We start from the raw sequence: 27,271 nt of genomic DNA on the forward strand, positions 1-27,271 counted from the left end.
TGAAGAAATGTCTGGACACATCAAAAGTTTTCTTTTTCATTTTTTTCCTCCCTTGGATAACATACACATGGCAAATAAAAACATGTAACTAGGGTGACGTGAAGTGTGTATCATCAGGTTTAACTAAAATATAATGAGGCTGTCCATCTGTGAAGTAATCGTTCCTTCAAAAACCACTGTGACAACAGATTTTATTTCATTCATTTGATGGTTTTCTATTCTGTATACTGGAACTTTTTAATAGCCCCCCTGTCCACACATCCTTGACATGAGACTTTCTGCAGAGTTGCACATGATGAATGCACACAAAACTTAAAGTGTTGCTGTCATATTTTTTTGGATGTGGTTTGTTGTCATAATCAAGAACGTGTCTTATTTTTTTATTTGTTTTGTTGCTGATCGGCCATTGGACTGCTGAGCCTGCAGTGAACAGCGAGTCACTGACTCTTGATGCTAGAGCAAGGACAACTGAGCTCTCTCTCTCTCTCTCTCTCTCTCTCTCTCTCTCTCTCTCTCTCTCTTTTAAATAAATAATACGTTCGAGCTGTTTATGTTTTTGACTTGTTATGGACTATGACTGGCAATGGGAGGGCTGGCGGACTCATATTATGGAGGTGGAGGGTAGACACATTTTGTGTGCAAGAGACCACATACTACAGTGGCGATTGACACAGACTTCAATGGACATTTAGGTGAAGGGAACAGAGGTTATGAGGTGTTGGGTAGGTGTGGTGTTTAGGAGAGAAATCTAGAAAGACAGATGTGGGGCAGATTTTCCAAGTGGAAATGGCCGTGGTGCACACATACTTCAAGAACAGGGAGGAACTTGTAGAAATATATGAAAGTGGAGGAAGCTGCACACAGGGCAACTAAATATTATGCAGAAGGTGAAATCAAAAAGACAGGAGACAAGGAGGTGTCAGGGAGAATGCAGCTATGCAGCATCAAATGGTAGTTTGAAGGATGAGTTTGGACATCAAGAAGAGGAAGTGAGTGAAGGCAGAGACATGCAGGAGTATAAACAGGCTCTGGGTAGTAGGGAAGACTTACCAGATGGCTGGGATAGTACAGCTTTATTGAGATAAACTGCCAAGAAGGGGTTTGACGTCTTCTCTGCACAGAAGAAAGGGAAAAAAGAAAAGTGATTTTGAAAGTATTTGAAGGAAGAGATTTACAAAGAAAAAGAAGTGTAGTTAGTGAAATGAAGAAAATAGACCAAGAAACTGGGAGGCTAGGCATGTAGCAGAAAGAGGTGACAAAGGAAAAGGCTCAGTGCCACGTATGTGAAGCTGGACCCCAAGGAAATGAGGGAATGAGACTTGCTAGGCAGAGAGTGAGTTTGAATGGATGTTCAAACCCCCCCAAAAAAAGATATATTCACATAACATAGATTGAAAGAAGCTGCAGGTGGCACAGCAGCTTTAATGTCTTCCAGACAGGAAGTTTTGGAAAGAAATATCATCATTTCCCAGATTTTACTATCTTAGTGTTCTGTAACAAAATCACTGTTGTGCGCATGGTGTTAGAGATGATGATGATTACAAAAAAACTTAATGTGCTAGTCGTGCTTTTCTTGAGGGATTTGTCCTTCGACCAGTTTTCATGTCATTGGAATCATTTGTATTCACTGATTCTGGCACTTATTTCATCAAACCAAACTCCAAGTAAATACTTTCGGCTTTTTGGTTTTGTCAAACGAACTAATGTAAAGAATGCCTGGCTGTGCACTACACCACGCAGTGGGAATTTGTCTTCTCCAGTTAAATTCAGGATTAACTTGCTTTATAACACAGACCTCAAAAGTAACCGTTATAACCCCAAACACAAGAAAATGTGATCTACAGCACAGTGAGAACTGGCAACGCTTATCTGGAGGGGTCAGAGTGAATGAACTGGACACCTGTAGAAGCAGGATTTGATTTCCACTGATTTCCTTTCCGATCCGATACCAAGTAAAATTCAGGGTGGTATCGACGATACTGATCTGATACCGATACTCTGAACAAAAACGTATTTTTTTTACTCTATCTTTTATTTTATCTCAAATTATAGCGTCGTAATGATCACAGGACATCAGATTACTTGTTCTTATCACTTAATGATGCAGAATTATCATATAGAAATGAAAAACCTGAAGTTGTGGCTATTTGTTGCCTGCCTGCAGCATTAAAGGACTCCGTGAGAGACGTCTGTCTCGCCCTGGCAGCACCTCTCCCTCTCCTCCTCTTCAGTTCCCCTCAACATACGCTCGTCATATTCTGTGATATGATTCACTCTGAGGTGTTTGACCAGGTCAGCGGTGTTACCACAACACCTCACATTCTTGCCACATGTATGGCAAACCACGTCTCAGCTGTTCGTGGAGGTAAAATACGTCTGCACATGACTCTGTTTACGCTCAGCCATTGTTGTGAGTGTGCACGCCAAGGGGCCGGACACAATGACGGGTATCGGAGGAATCGATATTTCAGTATTGATCCGCACATCACTAGTTGAGATACGTTTTAAACTGGTCCAAAAAACAAATGCATATTTTCCCGAACCACTGTTCCTTGACTAAGGTGGATAACGTGATGAGGTCAAGGAAGGGTGTGACGGAGATTTGATTGAAAAACTTTGTCGTCCGTTAAAGTTTCACGTTGGCTTTTTCATCTTGAAAGCCCTCTCTGCTCGTGTCCAACCCGTGTGAACAATCACAGATGTGAGAAATGTAAACAAACCGTCGGCAGAACGCTGATCAGGTTATTTTAAGCGCAAGAAAACAAAAACGTTGCGCTCACCGTCGGCGTCACGGACGAGGCCTGGGGGTCCGGGCCCGTCCACAAAGGTCATTGTAACACAAATCATACGATTGCTAATGAAAATGCTATAAAGCTACATCGCAGATAAGTCTCTGGAGTAACAATCAAGGCCATGTTAGTTATTTGATGAATAGTATCTGTGCCACTCATGGCGCATGACTGAGGAGGACGTTGACCTCTGCAAGTCAGGAAAGTCTGCTACTCATTGTATAAATATGAGATTTTTTTCAAAAACCAGCCATCATCTCGGAGGCTGACTCCAAAGTACCATCTCACTTCAAACTTGCAAAACAAGTCGAGTCGATGCGAGCGCACTGCTTGTTTCTAGTTAGTCTTTAAGGATGACAGCATTAGTCTGCTCCTTTGTATGAAATAAAGTGAGTCGAGTCCATGTGGTCTGGCACCCACCCACATTTCTCTGCTAGTGATCCATGAGGACTCCACCTTGTTGCCAGTTCTCTTGTGTGGAAGCTTCAGGAAATGACAGCTTCACTCTGACGTGTGTGAGCTGTGTGAGGTCTGTGGTTAGAAGTTTACAGTGTTTGCTCTTTGTGTCGTCTGTAATATGCTCTATGGCTTTAAAAAAATGGCCACATGTTTCTGTAGCTGAATTTGTCCATCTCTGACCTTCTGAGACTGTATTTTCAAATAGGGACGTTCTGACTTTTCTTCACCTTGTACTTCATTCTGCAAATGTTTCATACTCTATTAGAGTTATTACATTATTCTGTTATGCTATAAAATCAACCCCCATATAAGATCGTACTTAAGAAATACATTTCAAAAACCTTCCTGTGCAAATAACCCAAGTTATCTAGAAGAAATAAAAACTGCACCGCAAACCAAACTCAGGTGTTCGACCTGTTGAGCTCGGGAAACTAACTGGTGTTTCATTTTAGTGAGTGCTTTGTTAGATTCCTTCATTTGAACCAAATGAAGTTGATTAAAGTTGATGCATTGATGTGTTTGAAGTGTTTTGTTAGTTGCGATGGATTTCCTGCTGTCTTTTTTCCTCATTATTAAAAGAGGATTTCTTTGAATTTCAAACATCCATTTCCTGTTTATCTGGTCCCGGGTCACAGGTGCAGCAGTCTAAGCAGAGAATCCCAGACCTCCCTAAACAACCACTTCCTCCAGCATATCCAGGACAATACTGAGGCATTCCCAGGCCTGCTGAGAGATATAACCTCTCTAGTGTGTCCTGGGTCTGCCCTGGAGACTCCTCCTCATGGGACATGCCCCAAACACCTCACCCAGGATATTTTTAATTAAAACATCACAAATAAGTCGTCAGGTCTGATGGTCACATTTGTGAGATTCAACCACCATAAAGCAGAGATCACACAGGACACACTGTGTAACCCTCAGCTCAGGTGTGTTCAGGACATTTGCTTGGAAGAAGCCGTCTGTGGATAAATCCTGCTCTCCACCTCAGCTGTCAGGTTTATCCAGAGAACGGCCGTCCTGACTTCCAGCAGCCCCACAGTCCTCGTTTCTAATAAACTGGCATCACTGAAATGAACTGTCTGCCTCGCTGTTCAATAATCTGCTCTTTGCCAATTTCCCAGCAGAACCTTCCACTCATATCAGCATTTTTCTGTGATTCTCACATGAACTAAACATAAAAAGCTGAAGCCAACCTCAGAGTTCCCCGTAGTGAGGAAGAGTTTCCTCTGAGCCACAGCTGAGTTTGATGCGTCCACAAAGGAAGACTGACGGGAGGACAGACTCTGGGAGAAAGGCAGATATTAAAAGATATGAATACAAAGTACGGTGCAACAAACAGGACAGCAGATTATGAAGAGCGGTTAGACCTTCATGTGTCAGTCATTGAAATGTGATCAAAGTTACCTGTTTGACATCCTGATAGAAGAAAATCAGCTTCTTGGATCCGTTTGCAGCAAAGAATTCATGGATCAGACTGAACTGGAAGAATCAGACATTAATGACTCAAAGGTTCAACTCTGAGGAAGGATCACGTCTCTGAACTTACTCTGTCATCAGAGACGATGGCGTCTTCCACCGCCGCCTCCTCCAGGCTGCCGGCGTCGGCCAGCCTGCTCATCAGGTATTTATGTCGGGCATCCAGAGCTGCCCGCCGTTCCTCCTTCACGGCTCTCGCCTGTTTGGCTACTTCTCTCCTCGCCTCATTGGACAGCAGCATCGTCCTTTTACCAGACACCTGGAGAAACATCAGCTCAGTCTACAGACGCAGAGACCAGTGAGAGCTTGGCCCAAACATCTGCAGGTTTCTGAGGACCACGTTTGACCCTGACTGGAGGCATCGATTCTGAGTGTGACTGCCTAAACTGAGCTACTGTCCCCCCTCCACTGAGACGTTGTCCTGTGATGTGTCATGGGGGGAAGTGTTCCTCACGGTTGGACTCGTGAGAAGTTCAGTCAGTTTATTCAAACTTTAAAAAGACGCATTTTCAGTCTCTGGATTTCAGCAGAAACAAATGTGAACACAGCACTTTTTGATTGAGTATAAAAGGATGAAAGAGTCAGTGATTAGTAACATTGTTGCTGACTGATGCTGTTGTAGAGCTGTCTTTGGATCCTCACCTTCCTGGAAGCCTTCCCTGGATTGCTCATATATCATTAACTTGTTTGTGTTCAGTAGAATCAGGTGTTGTGGATGCAGGTCGTAGCTGTGTGAGGCCTGTACAGTCAGCGCTGTGTGAGCGCTGTGTAACGTTAGCTTAGACTTCTTTCTGTTGTTATCATCCTTCAGGTTAATGTTGTTTTCATTATGCATCACAGGAAGTGTGGGTGGCTGTTAGCCTCACAGCTCATGGAGAGTTGCTGCTGCTCTGCCTCCTTTTTGATGTTTCTGCTCTTTGTGGCTTTGTGTTACTTTGTGTCGTGTCTGAAACAAAGTGAGTCCATGTTACTAACTGTAGTCGGCTCTCTGTCTCGTGCACAGCTGACTGTTGTCTGAATGAAAGTGTTTTTGTACTTTGTGTAATCTGTTGGGTCTTTGAGCCCTTTTTAAACAGCATATGAGCCATATGTATGTGTGTATATGAAAGGTTGTTTGTAATACATCAAATTGTTGCTTATTCTAGAGCTGCTGCTGTGCCTGATTGGTCTACTCGCTCGAAACTGAAGGTTGACTTGATTCTTTTGGTTTTTTACATTTTGTCAATAAACCAACTTCTTTATGATTTGAACGGCGTCTCTGACGTGTCACAGGCCTGTCAGCTTTCTTGGTGATTGGTGTAGTTTTGAGCTTCGTGCTCTGGCTGTTGTTGGGTTTTCCTCTTTCATATTAAAGCTTTTGTCCTACATTTGGCTCTAAAGTCTAATTCTAATCCCAGCACTGTGTCTGGGTGTGTGATGCTTGTTTTCCTGCTCTTTCTCATGAAACAGTCACAACATTCTCAGTCCAACTTTCACTCTTTGCTGCGTTTGCTGCAGCTGCAGTGAACATGGTGCCGTTTGCCTTTAAGAAAGTTGTGCACAAAGGCTTTTTCTCTAGCAGACAGCTGTGTGGCTAAAAGTCAGATCATTTTTTACCACCTCAGTCACACTGGACTGAAACAAGAGTGAAACTAGGAAGAATCAGAGTTTGTCCAGTGACTGCACTGATTTTCTTCATATTCACAAACTGATTCTAAGTAGTTGCATCAGCTAATCACCCGGACACTGAGCGTCCAACACGCTCCCTGAAGGGAAACGATTACATCCTCCAAACAATCACAATCTGTCTCTGAACGACTGGAATTATTCTCTGATTTGTGAATAACTGGAGTTTATCAATGCAGACACGTTGCCAACATGATGAAGTCAGTCTGAGTCGCATCTCTTTGGCTAACTTAACTCAAGTGGTTGCCGACTATTCTGGTTCTATTCCCATATAACAGCAGGGTTGCTGAGCACCTCTGTCACTCTGCACTTATGTTCCCAGTTCTCTTTTGTGGAGGAATTTTCCAGGAATTCCTGGGACCAGCTTTCCATGAGAGACCCGATCAGGAGCGACTGTCCTGGACACTCCCAGCATCACAGGGACTCACAAACCCGTCTACCACAGTGAGAAGACTGATGGTCACAGGCCCACATGTAGCTTTAGATCACACGTGTGCACTTCCTGTGGTCACTGCTGTAACTCTAGACTCACCGAGGGGCCAGTGGTTGGTGAGGCGGCAGCAGCTGAAGTCATGTGACTAATGGCTCTCAGCTTCTGTCCTCCTATTCGCCGGTGTCCTTCACCTGTCACACCTGGTCAAGAAAGAGTGAGAATGTTCAGAGCTTTAATGGAAAAGAATATTATTACATATAAAAGGCCTCTAACAAGTATTGTAGTGTTAATCAGGATGAAGTCCATCATGAACACTTCAGAGTGGTTCAGACAGTCGGTGTTTCATCCACAGAGCCTCCAGTCTGCATATCAAAGGATCCTGAGGAATGACAGTGAACCCGAGTTCCCCTCATTACATTCATGTGTGTGACTGTGAGGAAAAGGTGATTGTATGAACGTGTGTGAGCGAGTGAATGAGGCTTGTATCAGAGTGGAGATAATGTCAGCGGCACAAGCTGGACGCTGCCAGGTGTCACATGTGAATCTGTGCATCAGTGTCTGCACCTTTGTGGAGGTGAAGCTCAGGAGGTTTGGATTTGTTCAAAGCTCTGTCTGCTCCATCTTTCTTTCCCTCAGGCCTCTCCAGATCAGGAAGGAGGTCCTGTTCTCCTTCTCCCTCCTGGATTTCTGGATCCAGGGAAGGATCAAAGTCTCTCAGCCCAGCATCAGAGCTTCTGGCTGGGGGAGGACTGGAAGTTTCAGCTGGAGGCTGAGAGCCTGGATCTGCCATCTGAGTCACAATTCAAATATTCTCAGTAATCTCAAAAAGCAACAGAAAGGTGCCATTTTCATGAGCAGTGGGTTATCCAGCAGTTTGATTCATGTCAGCAGCATTTAGTTTGTAACTGCTGACTCACCTCTGGCTGTGTCCTGCTCTCAGGGTCACAGTGGACACTGTACCTTTGACCGAAGCTGCAAAGACAGTCAGCAGGGGTCTGGATGCATTCAGCACCACGTCCTTGTTGGGCAGACACCTTCAGTGACAGGACAGTTTATTATGCTGGTAACGTTAATAAGTCTGTTCACCTGTAGAGCTCATTTAAACACATCAGCTGTAGAACATCATGTGTCATGGCGTGTCCAAACTCACAGGCTGCATCCTCCTGAGGACCCGGCCTTCAAGGTCTACGTGGGCCGGGTCCTCCAAAGGTCGGGTAGGCGGGAAGTGAGCGGCTGTGACGGTCTGGCCTTCAGATCCGCGTCACCGCTGTCTCGGTGGAGTTTAATAAACTCAGCCGTCTGCTCCTTGCTGTCTAAAATCTAACAGGACACTGGAGTAAACTCTCGACCGCCTCACACTTCTGTTTAATCACTTTTCTGTTTGACGTTTATTCAGCTGTGTGAAAACTGTAACTTCAGCCAAACCAAACAAACAACACTGAAAAAAGGCAAACGATAACATTTTTACGTGATCTAAGTGACTTATATATCATGTTTAAACCTGAACAGCCAAAGGCCGTGGGGGTCCAAAAACGATGTGCCGGGAGTCCGCTGTTCTCGCCGGCTCTAATGACCCTCGACCTCCCGGTTAGCTATCAAGATGGTGGGTAACAGACGTCTCCAAAAACGTCAGAGCACTTTTGCAAATATGTGATATCTTGACAAACCGAGCAGATATTTGAAATTTACACTCCTACATTCTCAAACAGGAGCCCCAGCAGAGATGGATGGCTGGCGCGGCTCTCCGGAGCCCCCAGTCAGAGCAGATGCAGGGCCAGCAGGTGTGGAGACCCCTGGCTGAGGCAGCTGAAGCTGTGGGTGGCTGTCAGCCAGCTCAGGATGCCTTTTGGGCTGCAGCAGCATAAAATCCTCAGCAGGCTGGGTAAGCTTGCGTGAGCTCTCTGTGGAGGCTGTTGCAGCTGAGATGGCTCACCCGAGCGGTGCAAACTTAGTTACCTTCAAGGCTCCAGAGTCAGCTGAGGTCAGCAGCTCAGCCTCTGGGGAGGTTACAATCCCTGGAACAGCCAGGTCTCTACAACCAGAAACAGTCTTTGCATGTGCAGCTTCAGAACCAGACTTGAAGTTCCAGTTAGTGTCCGATGTCCCAGAAACACTCAGGTGCTCACTGAGCAATCTCTTGAGGCCAACACTCAGAAAATCAAACCGTCTTTGAGCCTTTGTGGGAACATTTATCGTCTCTGCTGGAAACATCTGGGAGATGCAGCCTTAACACACTGGGCTTCACAAGTCCTTGGAGGCAGCTCATTAAACTCAGGGATGCAGACAAAATCAGCACTTGCAGGAACACAATGTGCCCTCTCACAATGAGCTTGGAAGCATAAACTGAGTTTTCCTCACTGACTGTTTTAGACAGGATTGTGGGAGCAACACAAAAAGCAGCTTCAGCTGGAAACACACAGTTTAGTGTCTTTGCTGCTCGCTTTAAGTCACAATAAACAGGAAACTCATTGTGTCTCATGTCAGAATCACTCATATACAGGAAAGGAAGAGGCGGAGCTTATTTCCTGCAGGGAGAGGTTAGCAGTCGGTGTCTTTCTCATTTCTGACTCCTAAAGAGCTGAAAAACACAGGCTGTTATTGGCTGGCTGACACTGGGATTAATGTCCTTGAAGCCAGCAGTCTTTAATGTCCAGGTTCAGAACGGGCAGGTGAAAAACAGTCCTTTATGTCCTCTGATGTTCAATAAACTGTCCTGATTACTGAGGGAGCAGAGAAAGTGTCTCCATCACTCACCACAGCTGGATGCTCTGAAATCCTGGAATCCAGCTGTGGAGAGGAGCGCCGGCGGCGTGGACACAGTTTAGTAATCAGGGAACGGGAGGCAGGAGGGAAACACAGCTGGGACCAATTACACACACGAGACAGGAAACAGTAACACAGGACTGTCAAAGTAAAACAGGAAATATAACACAGAGTCCAAAGTAAGGAGACGTGGGACACAGTGAAGACACAGAAACAGAAACCAGAACTATAATCACAAAACAAACTCAGAAACATAGTGAATCAGCTGATTCAGTGTTTGTGACAAAAACATGGATCCTGGTTAATAACTTTTATTTGTTTGTTTCTGTATTATTTTGTGTATCGTTCTTATGAGCTGTTGTTTTTTCAGTGAAATATTATTTCATTGTTTTAAGCTTTTTGTTGACTTTGAAGTGCTTAAGTTGATATTTTTGAACATTTAATTTGTTCGATTATTGTCGAGTCGATAAAACTGTCAAACGCACAGCTGCTTCCAGCACGGCCGGAGGAGAGGTGGCCGAGCAGACGCACAACACACACAGCTCACAGGTTTGCATTTCTAGATATTGCAGATGTTGCAGAAATTGAGAGTAAAGAACTCAGAGATCCAGCGCTGTCTCCTGCCCCTTATTTATACACCACAACACAACGACAGGCGTAACTCACACAAACGGGTAACATGAGGCTCAGATGCTTTGGACGTGTTCACATATACTGGACACAGAATGATGAAGATGGAGCTGCAGGAAGGAGGAAAAGAGGAAAAACACAGAAAAGATTCACAGATGTGGTGAAAAAGGACACGACAGCTTCTGTTTGTTAGTTTGGTTTTTCTTTATTTGGTAAAGATTCAGAAATAAAGAGAAGATCACATGTTTGAATATTATATTAACGTTCTGTAATTACAACAAGTTGTAAAATCTTTCCAGAGTGAGACAGAGACTGTGCAGAGACTGTAGAAGGACAGAGCAGCAGCAGAGCAGTCCAGATACACTGATGATCCTCTGTCAGATCCAGAGGGACACACAGGGCTGATGCTGGACTCTACATTGTGTCTGACAGTGGAGCTGTTCTCAGAGCAGTTCACTCTGCAGCACTGACAGTCATCTGCACTTCATTCCTCTGTCAGTCACTGCTGGATGAAGCTCTCCTCTCCACCTCCCAGTAACATGGCCCAGTCAGAGCGTCTCTACACACAAGCTGCTGCTGCTTCAACCTCTCTGGATCATCAGGACACAGCTGCTCCTCTCTCAGCACACACACCGTCCTGTTTATTGCCACGACCTCCACCTGCAGAGAGAAGGAGGAAGAGCAGAGGAGATAAACGAGTGTTTCCAGAGACTCTTCATCAGCTGTCAGTCAGTGATGCAGCACATCCAGTATAAAGAGCAGCAGGGACGTCAGTGCTGGGACTGTACTAGGACTCATTGTTGCTTCACTTTTTCTAATCTTTGGATTTTTATTGAAGTTGCTGAAAATGTTTTTCCCTCCTAGTTTGAGTTTGGACTTTCATTCATTAGAAGAACCTTGGTGTGTCCACTCTGAGCTCTGTAGGAACCCCAACAACAAGCCCAACAATCCAGATGGACGGTTCCAGCTGTTAACTGGAGGAATTCCATCCAAACATCTGCTCTCACTAAATTCTTCCTCACCTACAGACTGTGTTCTTCACTGCTTTAAACTTGGAAATCAATGCAGTCATTGGTCTGCGTGCTGCTTTGTTCAGAGAGCTGATTGGCTGTTGACAGTGTTTGATCAGAGCGTGTCAGCCGTTACTATGGTGACCATAAAGGTGAGAAACAGGAAGTGTTTGTGTCCAATCCTGAAGCCTGTCACCGTTCTCCTCTCACAGCTTCACTGAGAAGCTGCAGCTTTACAGGAAACACTGGATCTTTGTTTCATACTGACTGTGTTTAGTACAATACTGCTGACAGCACCACCCACTCACTCCATCACTCTACTGACCTCAGAGTCTCCAGTCTGTAGTCTGGACTCTGCTGAAGATCAGACAGCTGCTTCACATCTGGATCCTTCAGGTTGTTGTATCTCAGGTCCAGCTCTCTCAGATGGGAGGGGTTGGACTTCAGTGCTGCTGCCAGATAATCACAGCTGATCTTTGACAAACCACAGTTCATCAATCTGTATAAAGAATGAAAGATGTAAGTTTATTAGACAAAGTGCTTGAAATCATTCAGTGTTTCATCATCTGTTCAGAGCTGAAGAAGGTTCAGAATGTAGAAGTTTAGAAAATGGAAACTCCAAACAGCTGAAGCCAACAGGAAGCAGCTTCAAACAGGAAACTGTGCAGAGTTTCAGACTATATGTCCTGATGCAGCCAGTTGGATTTTGGAGATTTGAATCTCTGTTCTGTGACTAAGTCCTTGAATCATTTCTTCCAGTTGGTCCAACAAGACAGACTAAGTATTGGACATGTGTTGTGGCTCCATCAGGGGAGCTTCTAAATGTGATGTGATGGCCCCTCTGGGTCTGTCAGGTCACAGCACTGAAGAGAGCTCAAACTGGGCACACAGTTGTTCCAGTCTGGACCAAAGACTCTATACTGGGACTGAGGGACTGCTTTGACTGCACCCACTGGGACTTTTGAAAGGCTCATGTTCTCACTTAGATCATCGATTTCTACTGACATTTCTTTCTGGGAAAAATGGGGATTACTTTGGAAACAGGAAGTATTTTCCCCAATAAGCAGCCCTGGATTAGTAAATCACTCCAACATGTTCTCAGGCAGAAGAAGCTGTCTTGTTATGAGGGAGAGAAGAAAAAGATTGAGGCACAGAAACCTGTTGAAAGAGAGATAAAGCAGCTAAAATCAGGTGTAAAAGTAAAGCAGAGGATGAGCTGAATAAAGGACACTCAAGGCTGGCTTGGAAAGGAATGAAGTCCATGGTGGGGATGCAGAACAAGGAGCAAAGATGAATGTGATGCTGAATCAGCAGAAGACTTGGACTCATTTGATTCCAGCTTTGATATCATTGATTTCAATGAAGAGCTTTGTGATTGTAGCAAAGGGCTGGTAGCTCTGAGAGTCCCACTGATGAGGTGTTTGTGTGGAAATCTCTTAGTGGGACCAAAGAGAGAAAAAGCCCTGGTCCTGATGCTGTGGGAGGGAAATGATTGAAGTGTGCTGTGAGGAACTGACTGGGAGATTTTCACACATTTTCCAGTCCTCCTTGGAACAACAGGAAGTTCCCAGCATATGGAAACAAAGGTTAAGTGTCCTATGGCACTCAGTGATGATGGTGCTGTGGCCCCACCACCTCCACCTCTTTGTAAAGGAACTAACTGTAATCTGAAGCTTCAAATGGAACTAAGACTTCCTCCACTAGGTGGCAGTGTCTGATGAGAAAGTGTTAGTGGAGCTGGCCTGGAGTCAGAAACAGGAAGATGCAGGATTTGGGCTGAAATGGGCAAAAGTGGTTAGCACTAGTGCCTTAGAGCAAGAAGGTTGTAGGTTGAAGCTTGTTGGTCAGCTGGGCCTTTCTGTGGAGGTTGGATGTTCTCCCACAGTCCAATGAAATGCTGCTTAGGTTCATTGGTGCTTCTACATTGGCTGTAGGTGTGGATGTGAGGGAGTGCTTCTCTGTCTCTCTGTTGGCCCTGTGATGGACTGCTCACCTGTGCAGGTGGACCACGCCTCTTGCCCTATGACAGCTAGGGCACAGGCTGCAGCCCTGTGAGCCTAAGCTGAATAAACAGTTAGCAAAAATGATCCATAGATGGCCTGAAATCCCCCAGTTAGCAGTTTGGTAGATAGCTATGACATGCTAATCCCATCCAGCAGCTGTATTCTACCTGTAAGCTGATCCCTGCTGAGCCAAAGCACTTTTTCATATACAAATTACAACCTTTAATAGAAACCTATTGGTCAGCATCTTATTAGCCTGCTGTTAGCTTCATTCCACAGAAAACTGAGAGAAACTAACAGAGTTGATAAAGAATAAAGAGAAATGTGCTGATTTAAAGCCTTTGAAGTGCTTCAGATGATCTCTGTCCACTTCTGTCCACTCATTCATTCATGTAAGCTTTCTAATGCAGCTTTGATCTTCACAGTCTGCTTGATGAAACTCATTCTAACCCTGAATGTCAGAGTGTTCCTCCTTCTCTTTCCCATCATTCATGCTGGCAGTGGAGGAGATTTGGATGTTGGACTGTGTTTTGGATGATGTGTGTATGTTTGTGTTGGACTGCTGTCTGTAAAGCAAACGCACATTTTGCTTTGGATTTCAGTGTCAGACAGACTTTAAGGTGCAATGAAGAGTTTGAGAGTTTCACAGTGAATTTTCCAGTGGAGGATTTTTCTTCTTCTTTGAAGGTTTGAAATGTGAACATTGTTCTGCTGCAGTCAATGGACTAAACCAGAGAAGAAGAAAACAGACTTTACCATGAAGATCCTCAGTGTGGATCAGTATAATATCAGCCTGATGTCTGCAGTTTAGTGTCAGCACAACTTTCACATCATATTCATCTCAGCACAACTAAAACATGCTGACTGACCTCAGAGTTTCAAGTTTACATCCTGGACTCTCCAGGAAACCACACAGATGCTTCACTCCTGGATCCTTCAGGTTGTTGTTCCAGCTCAGCTCCAGCTCTCTCAGATGGGAGGGGTTGGACTTCAGTGCTGCTGCCAGATAATCACAGCTGATCTCTGACAAACCACAGCTCTCCAATCTGTATAAAGAATGAAAGATGTAAGTTTATTAGACAAAGTGCTTGAAATCATTCAGTGTTTCATCATCTGTTCAGAGCTGAAGAAGGTTCAGAATGTAGAAGTTTAGAAAATGGAAACTCCAAACAGCTGAAGCCAACAGGAAGCAGCTTCAAACAAACACAACAAGAGAAAAAACTCTGAATGTTTCACATTAAACTGTGAGGAAGAAGCTACACAGTTAATCAGGGTCCCCTCTCTCTGAATCAGGAAAGGTGGGCAGGCCGCGTGTGGGCCGCGGGCCATACGTTGAGTATCACTGTTTGAAATGTGAACATTGTTCTGCTGCAGTCAATGGACTAAACCAGAGAAGAAGAAAACAGACTTTACCATGAAGATCCTCAGTGTGGATCAGTATAATATCAGCCTGATGTCTGCAGTTTAGTGTCAGCACAACTTTCACATCATATTCATCTCAGCACAACTAAAACATGCTGACTGACCTCAGAGTTTCAAGTTTACATCCTGGACTCTCCAGGAAACCACACAGATGCTTCACTCCTGGATCCTGCAGGTTGTTGTCGCTCAGGTCCAGCTCTCTCAGATGGGAGGGGTTGGACTTCAGTGCTGCTGCCAGATAATCACAGCTGATCTCTGACAAACCACAGCCCCTCAATCTGTATAAAGAATGAAAGATGTAAGTTTATTAGACAAAGTGCTTGAAATCATTCAGTGTTTCATCATCTGTTCAGAGCTGAAGAAGGTTCAGAATGTAGAAGTTTAGAAAATGGAAACTCCAAACAGCTGAAGCCAACAGGAAGCAGCTTCAAACAAACACAACAAGAGAAAAAACTCTGAATGTTTCACATTAAAGTCGTACATTTCTCATAAAAACAGGACAAAGACTTGAAAAAGTCGTGTTTTTCCTTCCAGGAACCACATGGCTTCACTTTTAAAGGTGAAGTGTGACAGAAATGGACATATTTGAAGTCCAACACCTTTTTCCAGTCACATTATTAAAGCAGACAAACTACAAGCTCATTTTCATTCCAACAAGTCATCTTCTGACCTGGACTAACAACACTGGTCTCTATGTGCAGCTGGCTGTGAGACCAGTGCTCAGGGAGCGTCTACAAAGTGCAACACTGAAAGAACATCACACACTCATTTGCTTCCAGCACTTTCACACAAACATCTACTGTCATTATTGTCACCAAACTCTGTGGATCCTTTATTGCAAATTCAAATGGGATCAAATGGTCAGACAAAAGAGGGTTATGAGGAAATATGATGAAATGTTGTGTATTAGCAGCAAGTTATTGAATCATTTTCCTCAGAAACCAAACAAACTGATTGACAAACATGTTTTTACAAACTCAGTGTTGGACTTGGATCAGCAGGATAAGCTGATGTTTAAAGGCATTTGAGTCTCGCTGTATGAGAGTCCAGTTCTTACTCAATATTTATGGATGATGTTCTTTCAGTGTTGCACTTTGTAGACGCTCCCTGAGCCTCACAGCCAGCTGCACATGGACCAGCTGACATTACCCAGCATTAGAGGCGGCTGTAAAAAATTCATGTTCCCATTTAAATGGTTTTAATTTGAATAAAACGATGTTGATTCATTCAATCCTGAATCGATGTTTCATATAAATGTATTTTGCCAGAATCTCAGGTTAAAGCTCACAAACTATTTCAACAAGCAGCAAACAGCTAAAACAGTAAATGAGAGCAGCTAAACACACAAAGATGGAAACACAGAGCGTGGATCGTTCACTCGACGGCACGTACACGGACACGCCGTCGGGGCTGAAAGTGGACAGCTCACAGATCCTGAAGCTGCAGGTTTCATCTGTCTCCAACCAAAACTGAGTGAAGCAGCAGCAAAAGAAGATCCAAACTCTGCTTCACGTTTGATAAATATGCTCATGAATTCTCTCTGACTTTGGCTGTTCCTGCCTGCACAGCTCTCTCTCTCTCAGTGTACTCCAAGAACAGCTTCAAACATCTGTTTCTGCATCATTCACTGTTTATTAGCCACCAGTCTGCTGTTGTGTTCAGTGCTGTCGGCCTCTGACAGTAAAGCCTCATTTCTGCTGTTCCATGGAAACTTTTTAAAATGATGACAGATTACAAACTCTCAGCTGTGTCTGTAATCAAACCTCTGTAACTTTGCTTCACTTCAGCAGCATCAGCTCATGTTCACATGTTGCTTCATGGTTTGCTTCAGTTTTTGATCGACTGCAGAATATTTTGAAGGTTATCTGCTATAAAAAGCCAGAAGAGGAAAATCTGCTTCATGTGTTTCTGTTTGATCCTCAGTGACTTTGACACAAAGGCCTCTGCTGTGATGATCACACCTCTGATCAAGTCTCACAGTGTCACAACTGATAAATGATCAGAGTTAGAATATTTCTGACTGTCTGCTGTGTGCCGTGACCTTTGACCTGCTAAAGACAGTCAGCTGTGGATTATTCATTGTTGTGTCTGATACTTAGAACTGTGAGGAAGAAGCTACACAGTTAATCAGGGTCCCCTCTCTCTGAATCAGGAAAGGTGGGCAGGCCGCGTGTGGGCCGCGGGCCATACGTTGGGTATCACTGTTTGAAATGTGAACATTGTTCTGCTGCAGTCAATGGACTAAACCAGAGAAGAAGAAAACAGACTTTACCATGAAGATCCTCAGTGTGGATCAGTATAATATCAGCCTGATGTCTGCAGTTTAGTGTCAGCACAACTTTCACATCATATTCATCTCAGCACAACTAAAACATGCTGACTGACCTCAGAGTTTCAAGTTTACATCCTGGACTCTCCAGGAAACCACACAGATGCTTCACTCCTGGATCCTTCAGGTTGTTGTTCCAGCTCAGCTCCAGCTCTCTCAGATGGGAGGGGTTGGACTTCAGTGCTGCTGCCAGATAATCACAGCTGATCTCTGACAAACCACAGCCCCTCAATCTGTATAAAGAATGAAAGATGTAAGTTTATTAGACAAAGTGCTTGAAATCATTCAGTGTTTCATCATCTGTTCAGAGCTGAAGAAGGTTCAGAATGTAGAAGTTTAGAAAATGGAAACTCCAAACAGCTGAAGCCAACAGGAAGCAGCTTCAAACAAACACAACAAGAGAAAAAACTCTGAATGTTTCACATTAAAGTCGTACATTTCTCATAAAAACAGGACAAAGACTTGAAAAAGTCGTGTTTTTCCTTCCAGGAACCACATGGCTTCACTTTTAAAGGTGAAGTGTGACAGAAATGGACATATTTGAAGTCCAACACCTTTTTCCAGTCACATTATTAAAGCAGACAAACTACAAGCTCATTTTCATTCCAACAAGTCATCTTCTGACCTGGACTAACAACACTGGTCTCTATGTGCAGCTGGCTGTGAGACCAGTGCTCAGGGAGCGTCTACAAAGTGCAACACTGAAAGAACATCACACACTCATTTGCTTCCAGCACTTTCACACAAACATATACTGTCATTATTGTCACCAAACTCTGTGGATCCTTTATTGCAAATTCAAATGGGATCAAATGGTCAGACAAAAGAGGGTTATGAGGAAATATGATGAAATGTTGTGTATTAGCAGCAAGTTATTGAATCATTTTCCTCAGAAACCAAACAAACTGATTGACAAACATGTTTTTACAAACTCAGTGTTGGACTTGGATCAGCAGGATAAGCTGATGTTTAAAGGCATTTGAGTCTCGCTGTATGAGAGTCCAGTTCTTACTCAATATTTATGGATGATGTTCTTTCAGTGTTGCACTTTGTTTGGCACAAAATGAAATTATTTGGCCTCTCAGATGCTTTTAGAGATTCCCAAATGACTGATGATGACATCTCTGGGGTCTGATTAATAGAAAAAAAATCTCTTTGAGACCTTTTGTAACTGACAAACTCTTCATCTGCTAACAACACTGAGTTGAATCTCCATGGCTGATAGTTGGAGCAGGCATCAGGAATACACATTGAAAAAACAAGAGGAGAAATCACCAGAGTCTTATAATCACATTCTGTAACTAAAGGGAGACGTTTTTCTATACAAATATATGTTTTATGGACATTAGAAAAAAAAAAAGAGTATTGATGTGAAGCAGGATTATGAAATCTCCATACATCAGCCAGCCCATAATTATCAAGAAAGCTCTGAATGACGCATGCTGAGTTTGGACTAAGTGTACTTTTGTGTGAACTGTGGTCCATAGCAGATAATGAGCAGTTTAGGTCTCCCTCAAAGATGATATTGTGTGATGACATATTGGGGAGCCGCGCAAAGACATTAGTGAAAAATCTGTGATCGTCCCAATTAGAGGCGTAGATATTTGCTAAGATCAAATGAAAACCATAAACTATATTTTCTGCACTTAAAATCCTGTAATTTTCTCATAAATCGACAGTGCGCCTTATGGATGAATTCTGGTTGTGCTTACTGACCTCGAACCGATTTTATGTGCTACACGGCGCTCAGAAACCTTTCAAAAGATGTTTTGGTACGACTTTGCTCAGCTACGAGGCCGCACCGCTTGATGGATTGTTGGAGCATTACAGCTACGAGGAGCCTCGCGGAGTGATACGTACTCTGCTTCAACGTAATATTACTGTATTGAGTGTGTATAAGGACCATAAATGGCACCTGTAAGAGACACGGTTACAAAGAGGGTTTCAAACTCCAGGCTGTCAGTCACGCAGTAGAACCTGGGAACAGAGCAGCTGCTTGTTATTATGCTCAGCGTCTGTTTACATTTTGACTGCACGATTGTGAGCTTTTTGTTATGCACAAAAACAACATTGTTTTCTTTTATTTATGGAGCATTATTATTTAATAAATGCTGATCATTTATTCCTGAGTAATTGTTTCATGTACATCTACGCTGTATGTTAATAAATGTGCCTGTGTGAGATTTGGGACACAGCTTTGACTAAGAACTCTCTTTTTGTTCGTACTTTCTGGCTTTAAAAATATCGAGATATATATCGTATATCGCCATCCAGCTAAAGAATATCGAGATATGAACTTTGGGTCATATCGCCCAGTCGTAATATTGCAATAGGTTGTCCGTTAAACTCAAGCGGGGCTTGGGCCCTGGCACGGCGTAGCCACACAATCCTGGTAGTAGTGACGCTCGGCTATGACGGCGTGCGGGTCACCAGCTGGCTTTCTCAGGATAGGGCTCCTGTGTGAGCGGTCGACAATAACGTCTTTATCCATACCCAGCACTTCACGTAGTAGCACGGATACGGCCGTGGAGGAGCTCGAGTCCAGGCCCTCTGGGATCCCTATGATGTGGATGTTAGCTCTCCGCTTCCTGCCTTCATCACATTTATCCTTCAGGTCAGACAGCTCCTCCTTCATACTCTCTACTGTAGACTGCAGGGTGGTCACCTCATCGCTCCACATTGACAGCCCATCCTCAGCTTCTTTCACTCTAACCTTTACTCCATCAACTTCGCTGCACGTCGCCGCCATGCTGTTAGCGATCTCATTTCTCAGTCCTTGCACGTCAGCCCTTATATTGTCAAAATCTTCTTTCAATGCATTTCTGAGTTCTTCTTTTAACAGCGTACTAATGTCCTCTTTAATGGATTGAAGAAGCTCCAGTTTTAGAGCAGTAGGATCCACATCACGCGCGTGTGACGCCCACAAGTGTATGGTCACAATTGTAATTTTGTTGTGAATTGTTTTTGATGTAAAAGACCTGATTTTATGGTGGTATTGCACTTTTCATTTAGCGTTATGGAAAATGTAATTACGTGGCATTGCCACAAGGGGGAGATAGTGGTGAGTGCGATAGGCTGTTGCAACGCGTCTCGGCCTCAGACGAGGAAGAGCCTGCAGACCGAACGCAACTGATGTCTCCTGTCTCTGCTTTTCTGTTAAAAAAACAGGTCAGTAGTTCAAGTTTGCTCACCACAATGTACATATAAAGGCAAGAAACCTTTTTCTGTCTTAGTTTAAAGACCGCAAATGTTGTGAGAGAGTGTGTTTTCACTGATTGAGAGAAAGCTAACTATACCGCCATTTGTAATGGCAGCCGCCATTTCACTCGTAGTCTAAATAGGCAGCTGGTCTTATTACCTGTTTTATTTTGTGACAAATGGAGCTCTTAGACACTTCTTTTATCCTGGCATTATTGGAAGTTACAGTTGATTAGGACCTACCCAGTTCTTATGTGTCAAATGTAAATAGTCTGATGTATACTGTTTGTGGATGATTGTGAACTGTTTGTGAGCAAGGGAAGAATATTTTTGTTTATTGGTTACAAATGTAATATATTGTTTGAATCTGTTAAAGTATAAGAAAAGTATAAAGGTGACATAAGCGGGTTAATTGCAGTGTTAGTGGTGCTGCACAGAAATGTTTTGATGCTGAAATGCAGTAAAATTGGTTACAGATTTATTGTAAATAAGGACGTTCATATACAATGATTATTTTGTAAGTTTATTCTTGTGAGAGTGCAAGGTAACCAAAAGGGTTTGAGCTATGGACCTAATTGAATGTTTGTGTTGTTAAAAGCGAAATGTGTGTGTCTAAATGAAAAGAAAAGGACGTTGTTAAACTCTGTTAATAACTCAGACGAGGAAGAGCCTGCAGACCGAACGCAACTGATGTCTCCTGTCTCTGCTTTTCTGTTAAAAAAACAGTTTAAAAACAGACCCCATCGAAGGCCTGTAACATAATTTTGGTGGCCCGTACGGGGATCAGCATGCTACGTGGGTGACTGCTGATCCTTTAATCAACGAACCAGAGACAGCCATCACAGGGCAGGCGTGTTGGAACAGCAGACGTGCAACTGAGGCAGCAGCGGGACCTGTGTCGAGGAGGGGAACCCCTGCTGGAGAGGTGACGGGCTGCGTGTTTGAGCTGACTGCACTGTGAGGAGTGCTAGCCAAAAGACACAGAATGGAGGACAGTGAAAGAAAAGAACTGGCTTGGCAGATCAGAAAGAGTCTTTATGCACTGACAGCAGAGGAACTCTTCCAGATTGCTACAAACATCACACCAGTACCTGATGTGGACCCCGCAAGTGTAAGACGTGGTGATGAGGAAAGTTGTTTTGATTATGTTTGTGCTTATCTACGCTGTAAGACATTGCTTGACTTAGAGGATCAGGGGTTTTCACACCTACTGCTGTTGAAAGATGCTATTATTCATCTCATTGATAGTCATGCCGCTGAAGTATCTCACCCTGTAGTCTCAGAGGAAAATGTTGTTACTCTCACAACACTTAAGCACCCGGAACAGAGTGATGTACTTACCTCAGCTATATTGCCTCTTGAGTCTGTTAATCCACAAATAACAGAGTATGAAATGCTAAAGGCTAACTACGAGGCACTTGGTAAAAAGTTAGCAGATTTACAAGTGACATCTGCAACACAAGACACACCCACCCCCACTATTACACAGTCACTCCAGCCTCGAGCTGAGAGCGTGACAAACAGCCGCTCCACCACAGACATGCGACAATCTAAGCCTGATCACATGGTTTCCCTAAGAGACCTGCCATTTTTGCAACGCAGAGAGTTTAAAGTACATGGTGGTCAGGTTGGGGACATTGCATCTGACATTAGCTACCATGGACTGTGTAAGCAGATTGAGGAGGGGCTCAAGGTGAAGCACACAGAGGGAGAGATCATTCAAGGTGTGCTCCGTATTATCAAGCCTGGACAGTTTAAGGACATGTTGATCAGTAAAGATGACTTGACCCTCATTGAACTCAAAAGCTTACTACGTTCACACCTGAGTGAGAAGAGTGGGAGTGAGTTATTTCAGGAATTGTTGAGCACTAAGCAACATGACCATGAAACTCCACAACAGTTCCTCTACAGGATGATTGGACTTAAGCAGAAAGTCATGTTTGCATCCAGGCAGGATAACATGGACGTTGCGTATGAGACACGTACGATCCAAAATGTATTTCTACGCACCATTCATCAAGGTCTTCTACCAAAATATAGTGACATTCGTAATGAACTCAAGCCACTACTATCAGACTACAGTGTGTCAGATGAAGCCTTGATAAGGCAAGTGAACAAAGTGTCAAGCGAAGAGAGTGAGCGACAGCGAAGACTGGGATATTCCACTCGACAAAAGGTAACACATGCTCATACTGCTCAACTTGAACCTGCTAAAGACACTGAAATGACTGACTGTAAATCTAAGAGTAAGAATAAAGTCATAGAAGAGCTGGCTGCGAAGGTGGAAACCCTGACCAAAGTGGTTGAGTCTCTCACAGCCAGTCAGGCTCGTGAACCCACTTGTCAGTGTGCACACCCAAAGCAGAAGCCCAGACAAACTGGAAAACAGTATGGCTGTCCCAAGTGTATTGAAAGTGGGGCTACTTCATGCACTCATTGTTTTATCTGTGGGGAGACAGGTCACAGGGCAGTGGGATGTCTCAAACGAAGCCAACCCAGAAGCTCTAGTTGGCCTCCTGCTGATACACACACGCCCAGAACCAGTGGACAGCCAGACCCAAAATCACGAGGTATGTGCTCAGAAGAGTTTGCTCATGTCAGAAGTAGTTGGGCGACCCTTCCAACGAAAAATGCAGACACAGGGGCAAGTGAGAGAGTGGCACAGCTTGTTGGGAAAAAATGTAAAATCAAGTGTTACATTCATAGCTTTGCAGTGGACTGTTTATTGGACACAGGTGCACAAGTGAGTCTCATTGATCGCCAGTGGGCAAAAACCTACCTCTCTGACCACAAACTCCGGCCACTGACAGAACTTATTGGAGATAAGGCTCTTAGTGTGCTTGGTGTTAATGGCCAGCCATTACCCTACGACGGCTGGGTGGGCGTGATGGTGAGTCTCCCAGAGAATAGTGACCCAAACTTGACTGTACAAGTCCCCTTTTTAGTAAGCAGTGTGCCCATGGACTGCCCCCTGATTGGTTTCAATGTAATTGAACAGCTGATACTGGGGCCAAATGCTAGTACAAACCTCATACCCACCATTGTGAGCCTCCTGCGCAGCGCGATGAACCTCCAGGATGACACAGCGACGGCACTGGTCAACTTCATCCAGACCAAGCTTACCAGTGATAACGTGGTCAGCCAGAGTGTCCTAAAAGTGGGCCTGTATGATGTAGTAATTCCAGCTGGTCAAGTTAAGTATGTTAAGTGTAAAGTCTCCTCTACGGTTGACAGGTCCAACCCTCTCGTGCTCTTTGAGCCAACTGAGAGCAACCCACAACTGCAACAGCTTGATGTTGGCAACAGCCTCCTCACACTTTGTGATGCCAGAGTCCCATATGTCAAAGTACCTATTGGCAACCACACTAAGCATGATGTGACCCTCACCGGCAGAGCAGCCCTTGGAACTATTGAACCAATAGCAGGAGTCGTACAAACTGACTTACCAAACCTCAATGAGCCCAAAGTGACTCAAGATGTCGACCCTGATGTATCTCAAATACCCCAGCAGTGCGGTGAAGATCAAGCAACACAGGAATGGGATCCACCTGTTGATGTTAGTCACCTGACTGAAGACCAACAGACTGTTGCCAAGAAAATGTTAAGGGAAGAGTCAGGGGCTTTTGCACGTGATGAGAATGACATGGGGTGCATTCCCAGCTTGGAAATGACAATAACACTCAAAGACACAACCCCAATTCAGAAATCGTACACCTCAATTTCAAAACCCCTCTATAAGGAGGTTAAAGAGTATATTGAGGACCTCTTGGCAAGAGGATGGATTGTAAAGTCTAGATCCCCTTACTCTGCGCCAATAGTTTGCGTGCGGAAAAAGGATGGCTCCCTAAGGCTCTGTATCGACTACCGTCTCCTGAACCAGCGCACAGTACCTGATCGCCACCCATTACCAAGAATCCAGGACCTCATTGACACCTTGGGAGGGTACAACTGGTTCTCCATTTTGGACCAGGGAAAAGCCTATCACCAGGGCTTTATAGCAGAAGGATCCCGCCATCTGACTGCATTCATCACCCCCTGGGGCCTTTATGAATGGGTGCGAATTCCCTTCGGTCTTACCAACGCACCTGCTGCATTCCAACGCAGTATGGAAGAAATGCTGGCTCCCCTTCGGGATGAGTGCTGCATTCCATACTTGGATGACATCTTGTGCTACGCCAAGACTTTTGAGGAACATGTGGAAGGGCTGAGGAAAGTCTTGAGAGCCCTGCAGAACTACGGAGTCAAACTCCGGCCGACAAAATGTGACCTATTTAAAAGAGAAGTGAGGTATGTTGGGCGCTTAGTGTCAGCTGAAGGAGTACGCATTGACCCAAAAGATCTCGAGGCAGTGTACGCCCTGAAAAAGGAGACACCTGCCACAGTGGGAGATGTGAGGAGGATTGCTGGGTTCCTGAGTTACTATCGCTCATATATCCAGGATTTCTCGAGAATAGCAAAACCCATCTATGAGCTTTTGCAACCCAAGAAAACCAAAGAGGAGCATCTTCTGGGGAAGGTTACAGGACAGAAGGGGAAAGGCGCACAGTTACCATCCAAAACACCAGTTGAGTGGGCAGAGAAGCACCAGGGTGCCCTGTGTAAGTTGATTGATATGTTGGTAAACCCCCCTGTACTTGCCTACCCGGATTTTGAGCTTCCCTTCGTCCTTCATACAGACGCATCTGATAAAGGACTTGGGGCCGTTCTCTACCAACATCAGAGTGGGAAGCTAAGAGTGATTGGATACGGCTCCCGAACACTGACACCGGCTGAAAAGAATTACAGACTCCACTCGGGCAAGCTTGAGTTTCTCGCCCTCAAGTGGGCTGTCTGCGAGAAGTTCAGGGATTACTTGTTCTATGCCCCGTATTTTACCATCTACACAGACAACAATCCCTTAACTTATGTCATGAGTACCGCCAAGTTGAATGCGGTTGGGTTCAGATGGGTGGGAGAGCTATCAGATTTCAGGTTTGATATAAGGTACAGACCTGGCAAAGTAAATGTTGACGCAGACACCCTGTCGAGGAGTCCCCTTGACATTGACAGATACGTCACTGAATGTACAAAAGAGCTCTCCAAAGAAGCTGTTGCCGCTACTTGGGAGGGATGTGGAGCAGGCAAGCATGGAGATGTCGCATGGATCGCTGCTCTGGTTTTAACGCAAGGTGACCAGCTTGAACCAGTAATCCAAGAAATGGTCACGCCCATCAATTTGGATGAACTACAAAGGGCTCAAAGAGCAGATCCTGCGATAGGTGAGATCATGAAAATGAAAGACTCAGATCAAAAGCTGACAGATGACATGAGACGGAATGTGAGAGGTCCGGCAAGGAAAATGATGCATGAGTGGACAAAGCTGAGCTTAGAAGACGGAGTTCTGTATCGTAAGACTGCAGAAAAGCGCCAACTAGTCTTACCAGCTAGCTTCAAATCCCTGGTCCTGAAACATCTGCATGATGACATGGGGCATGTCGGGGTAGAAAGAGTTCTCAGCCTGGCGAGGCAACGGTTCTACTGGCCATACATGAGGCGAGACATCGAAGCCTATGTCACCCGGCAGTGTCCGTGCATCAAACAGAAGAAACCGGTGACACATGTCCGAGCTCCCATGTCCAGCATTACCACAAGCTCACCAATGGAATTGGTTTCAGTTGATTACCTCCACTTAGAGCCAAGCAGGGGCGGATATCAGTATATCCTAGTTGTGGTAGACCACTTTACTAGGTATGCCCAGGCCTATCCAACCCGCAACAAGAGTGGCAAAACTGCAGCTGAAAGGATTTTCAGTGATTATATCCCCAGGTTTGGCTACCCTTTAAGGCTGCACCATGATCAGGGGCGGGAGTTCGAGAACGAGCTTTTCCGGACTCTACAACAGTTGAGCAATGTGGGGCACTCTCGAACAACTCCGTACCACCCTCAGGGCAACCCAGCTGAACGCTTTAATCGTACCATCTTGCAGATGCTGAGGACCCTGAGTGAAGAAAAAAAAGAAAGATGGAGAGAATATCTCCCACAGATGGTTCATGCGTACAATTGCACTCGCCATGAAGCAACGGGTTACTCGCCATTCTTTCTGCTTTTTGGTCGACATCCACGAATGCCAGTAGACCTCCTGTTCAAGTTGGTTACTGATGGAGAGCCACAAACTGCAAGAGGTTATGCTGAGAAATGGAAAGAACGAATGACTGAGGCTTACAGGATTGCATCTGGAAACAGCCAAAAGTCAAGTGATTGTGGAAAGAAACACTATGACCGGCATTTGAAAGGAGTGGTACTCCAACCTGGAGACAGAGTACTAGTGCGGAACCTGACTGAGAGGGGTGGTCCTGGCAAGTTAAGGTCCTACTGGGAGAACACCATTTATGTGGTGAAGGAACAGATCAATGACAGCCCAGTGTACAGAGTGACCTCAGAGGCAAAGGGGAAGAAAGTGCGTGTTCTGCATCGCAATCTATTGCATCTTGTCAATGAGCTTCCTGTGGACTTGCCTGCTGTAGATAAGGGGGACGGGCCATCCGCCGTCAAGAAAAAGAAACCAAAACCAGCTCAAGGAGAGACAGAGTTTCAACCCCACTCTGACGCAAGCTCCGATGAGGATGAGAGTTCCATGTATTATGAGTTGAGGTATGATTTGAGAAGTGGGAACAAAGAGGATGCACTACATACCTGTAACCATACTGTTGGACCCCCAAGAGGAACAGCTGAGTTCAGCAGAGTGGTCAACTGTGGAGCACCTCAGCCAACAGAAGCAACAGATGAATTGAGGGAACAAGGAATGGAACAAGATGGTGGACACCAAAGCACTGAACTTGACAACGACATGGGAGAGGAGGAACATGAGAGGGTACAGGAATCAGGAGTCACTGAAGTGCCTTTCACAGTCGACGAAGGAGAAGTTGGACTGCCGCTTTCAGAAAGGGCACAGTATACACCTAACGTGGCCCCGCCGACTAATGAATCAGTTCTAAGAAGGTCTACTAGAGAACGACGGCCTGTTACACATTTCACATATGACACCCTTGGCCAGCCCTCTCTCCGGGTGCATCCATCAGTCAGTTGTGCTGAAGTGCACGAGTCACCAAACACAA

General features: G+C 44.7%; 1 protein-coding gene across 1 annotated transcript in view; it reads right to left on the reverse strand.

Moving 5' to 3' along the window:
- Window positions 1–7,735: 7,735 nt before the first annotated feature.
- Window positions 7,736–27,271, reverse strand: part of LOC146606968 (NACHT, LRR and PYD domains-containing protein 12-like) — a 48,850-nt gene continuing 29,314 nt past the window's right edge. Inside the window, exons 7-13 of the mRNA XM_085349142.1 lie at window positions 17,036–17,212; window positions 14,755–14,928; window positions 14,098–14,274; window positions 11,551–11,724; window positions 10,252–10,325; window positions 8,756–9,023; window positions 7,736–7,856 (exon numbers count right to left, since the gene is read on the reverse strand). Coding sequence (XP_085205268.1) covers window positions 7,736–7,856; window positions 8,756–9,023; window positions 10,252–10,325; window positions 11,551–11,724; window positions 14,098–14,274; window positions 14,755–14,928; window positions 17,036–17,212 — 1,165 coding nt within the window. The remainder of the gene's footprint in view (window positions 7,857–8,755; window positions 9,024–10,251; window positions 10,326–11,550; window positions 11,725–14,097; window positions 14,275–14,754; window positions 14,929–17,035; window positions 17,213–27,271) is intronic.

The sequence above is a fragment of the Diplotaxodon limnothrissa genome, unplaced genomic scaffold (assembly GCF_057381915.1).
Source record: "Diplotaxodon limnothrissa isolate DT_005_m unplaced genomic scaffold, D_limnothrissa_male_GT1.1 unmapped_scaffold_1, whole genome shotgun sequence".
NCBI classification, from domain to species: Eukaryota; Metazoa; Chordata; class Actinopteri; order Cichliformes; family Cichlidae; genus Diplotaxodon; species Diplotaxodon limnothrissa.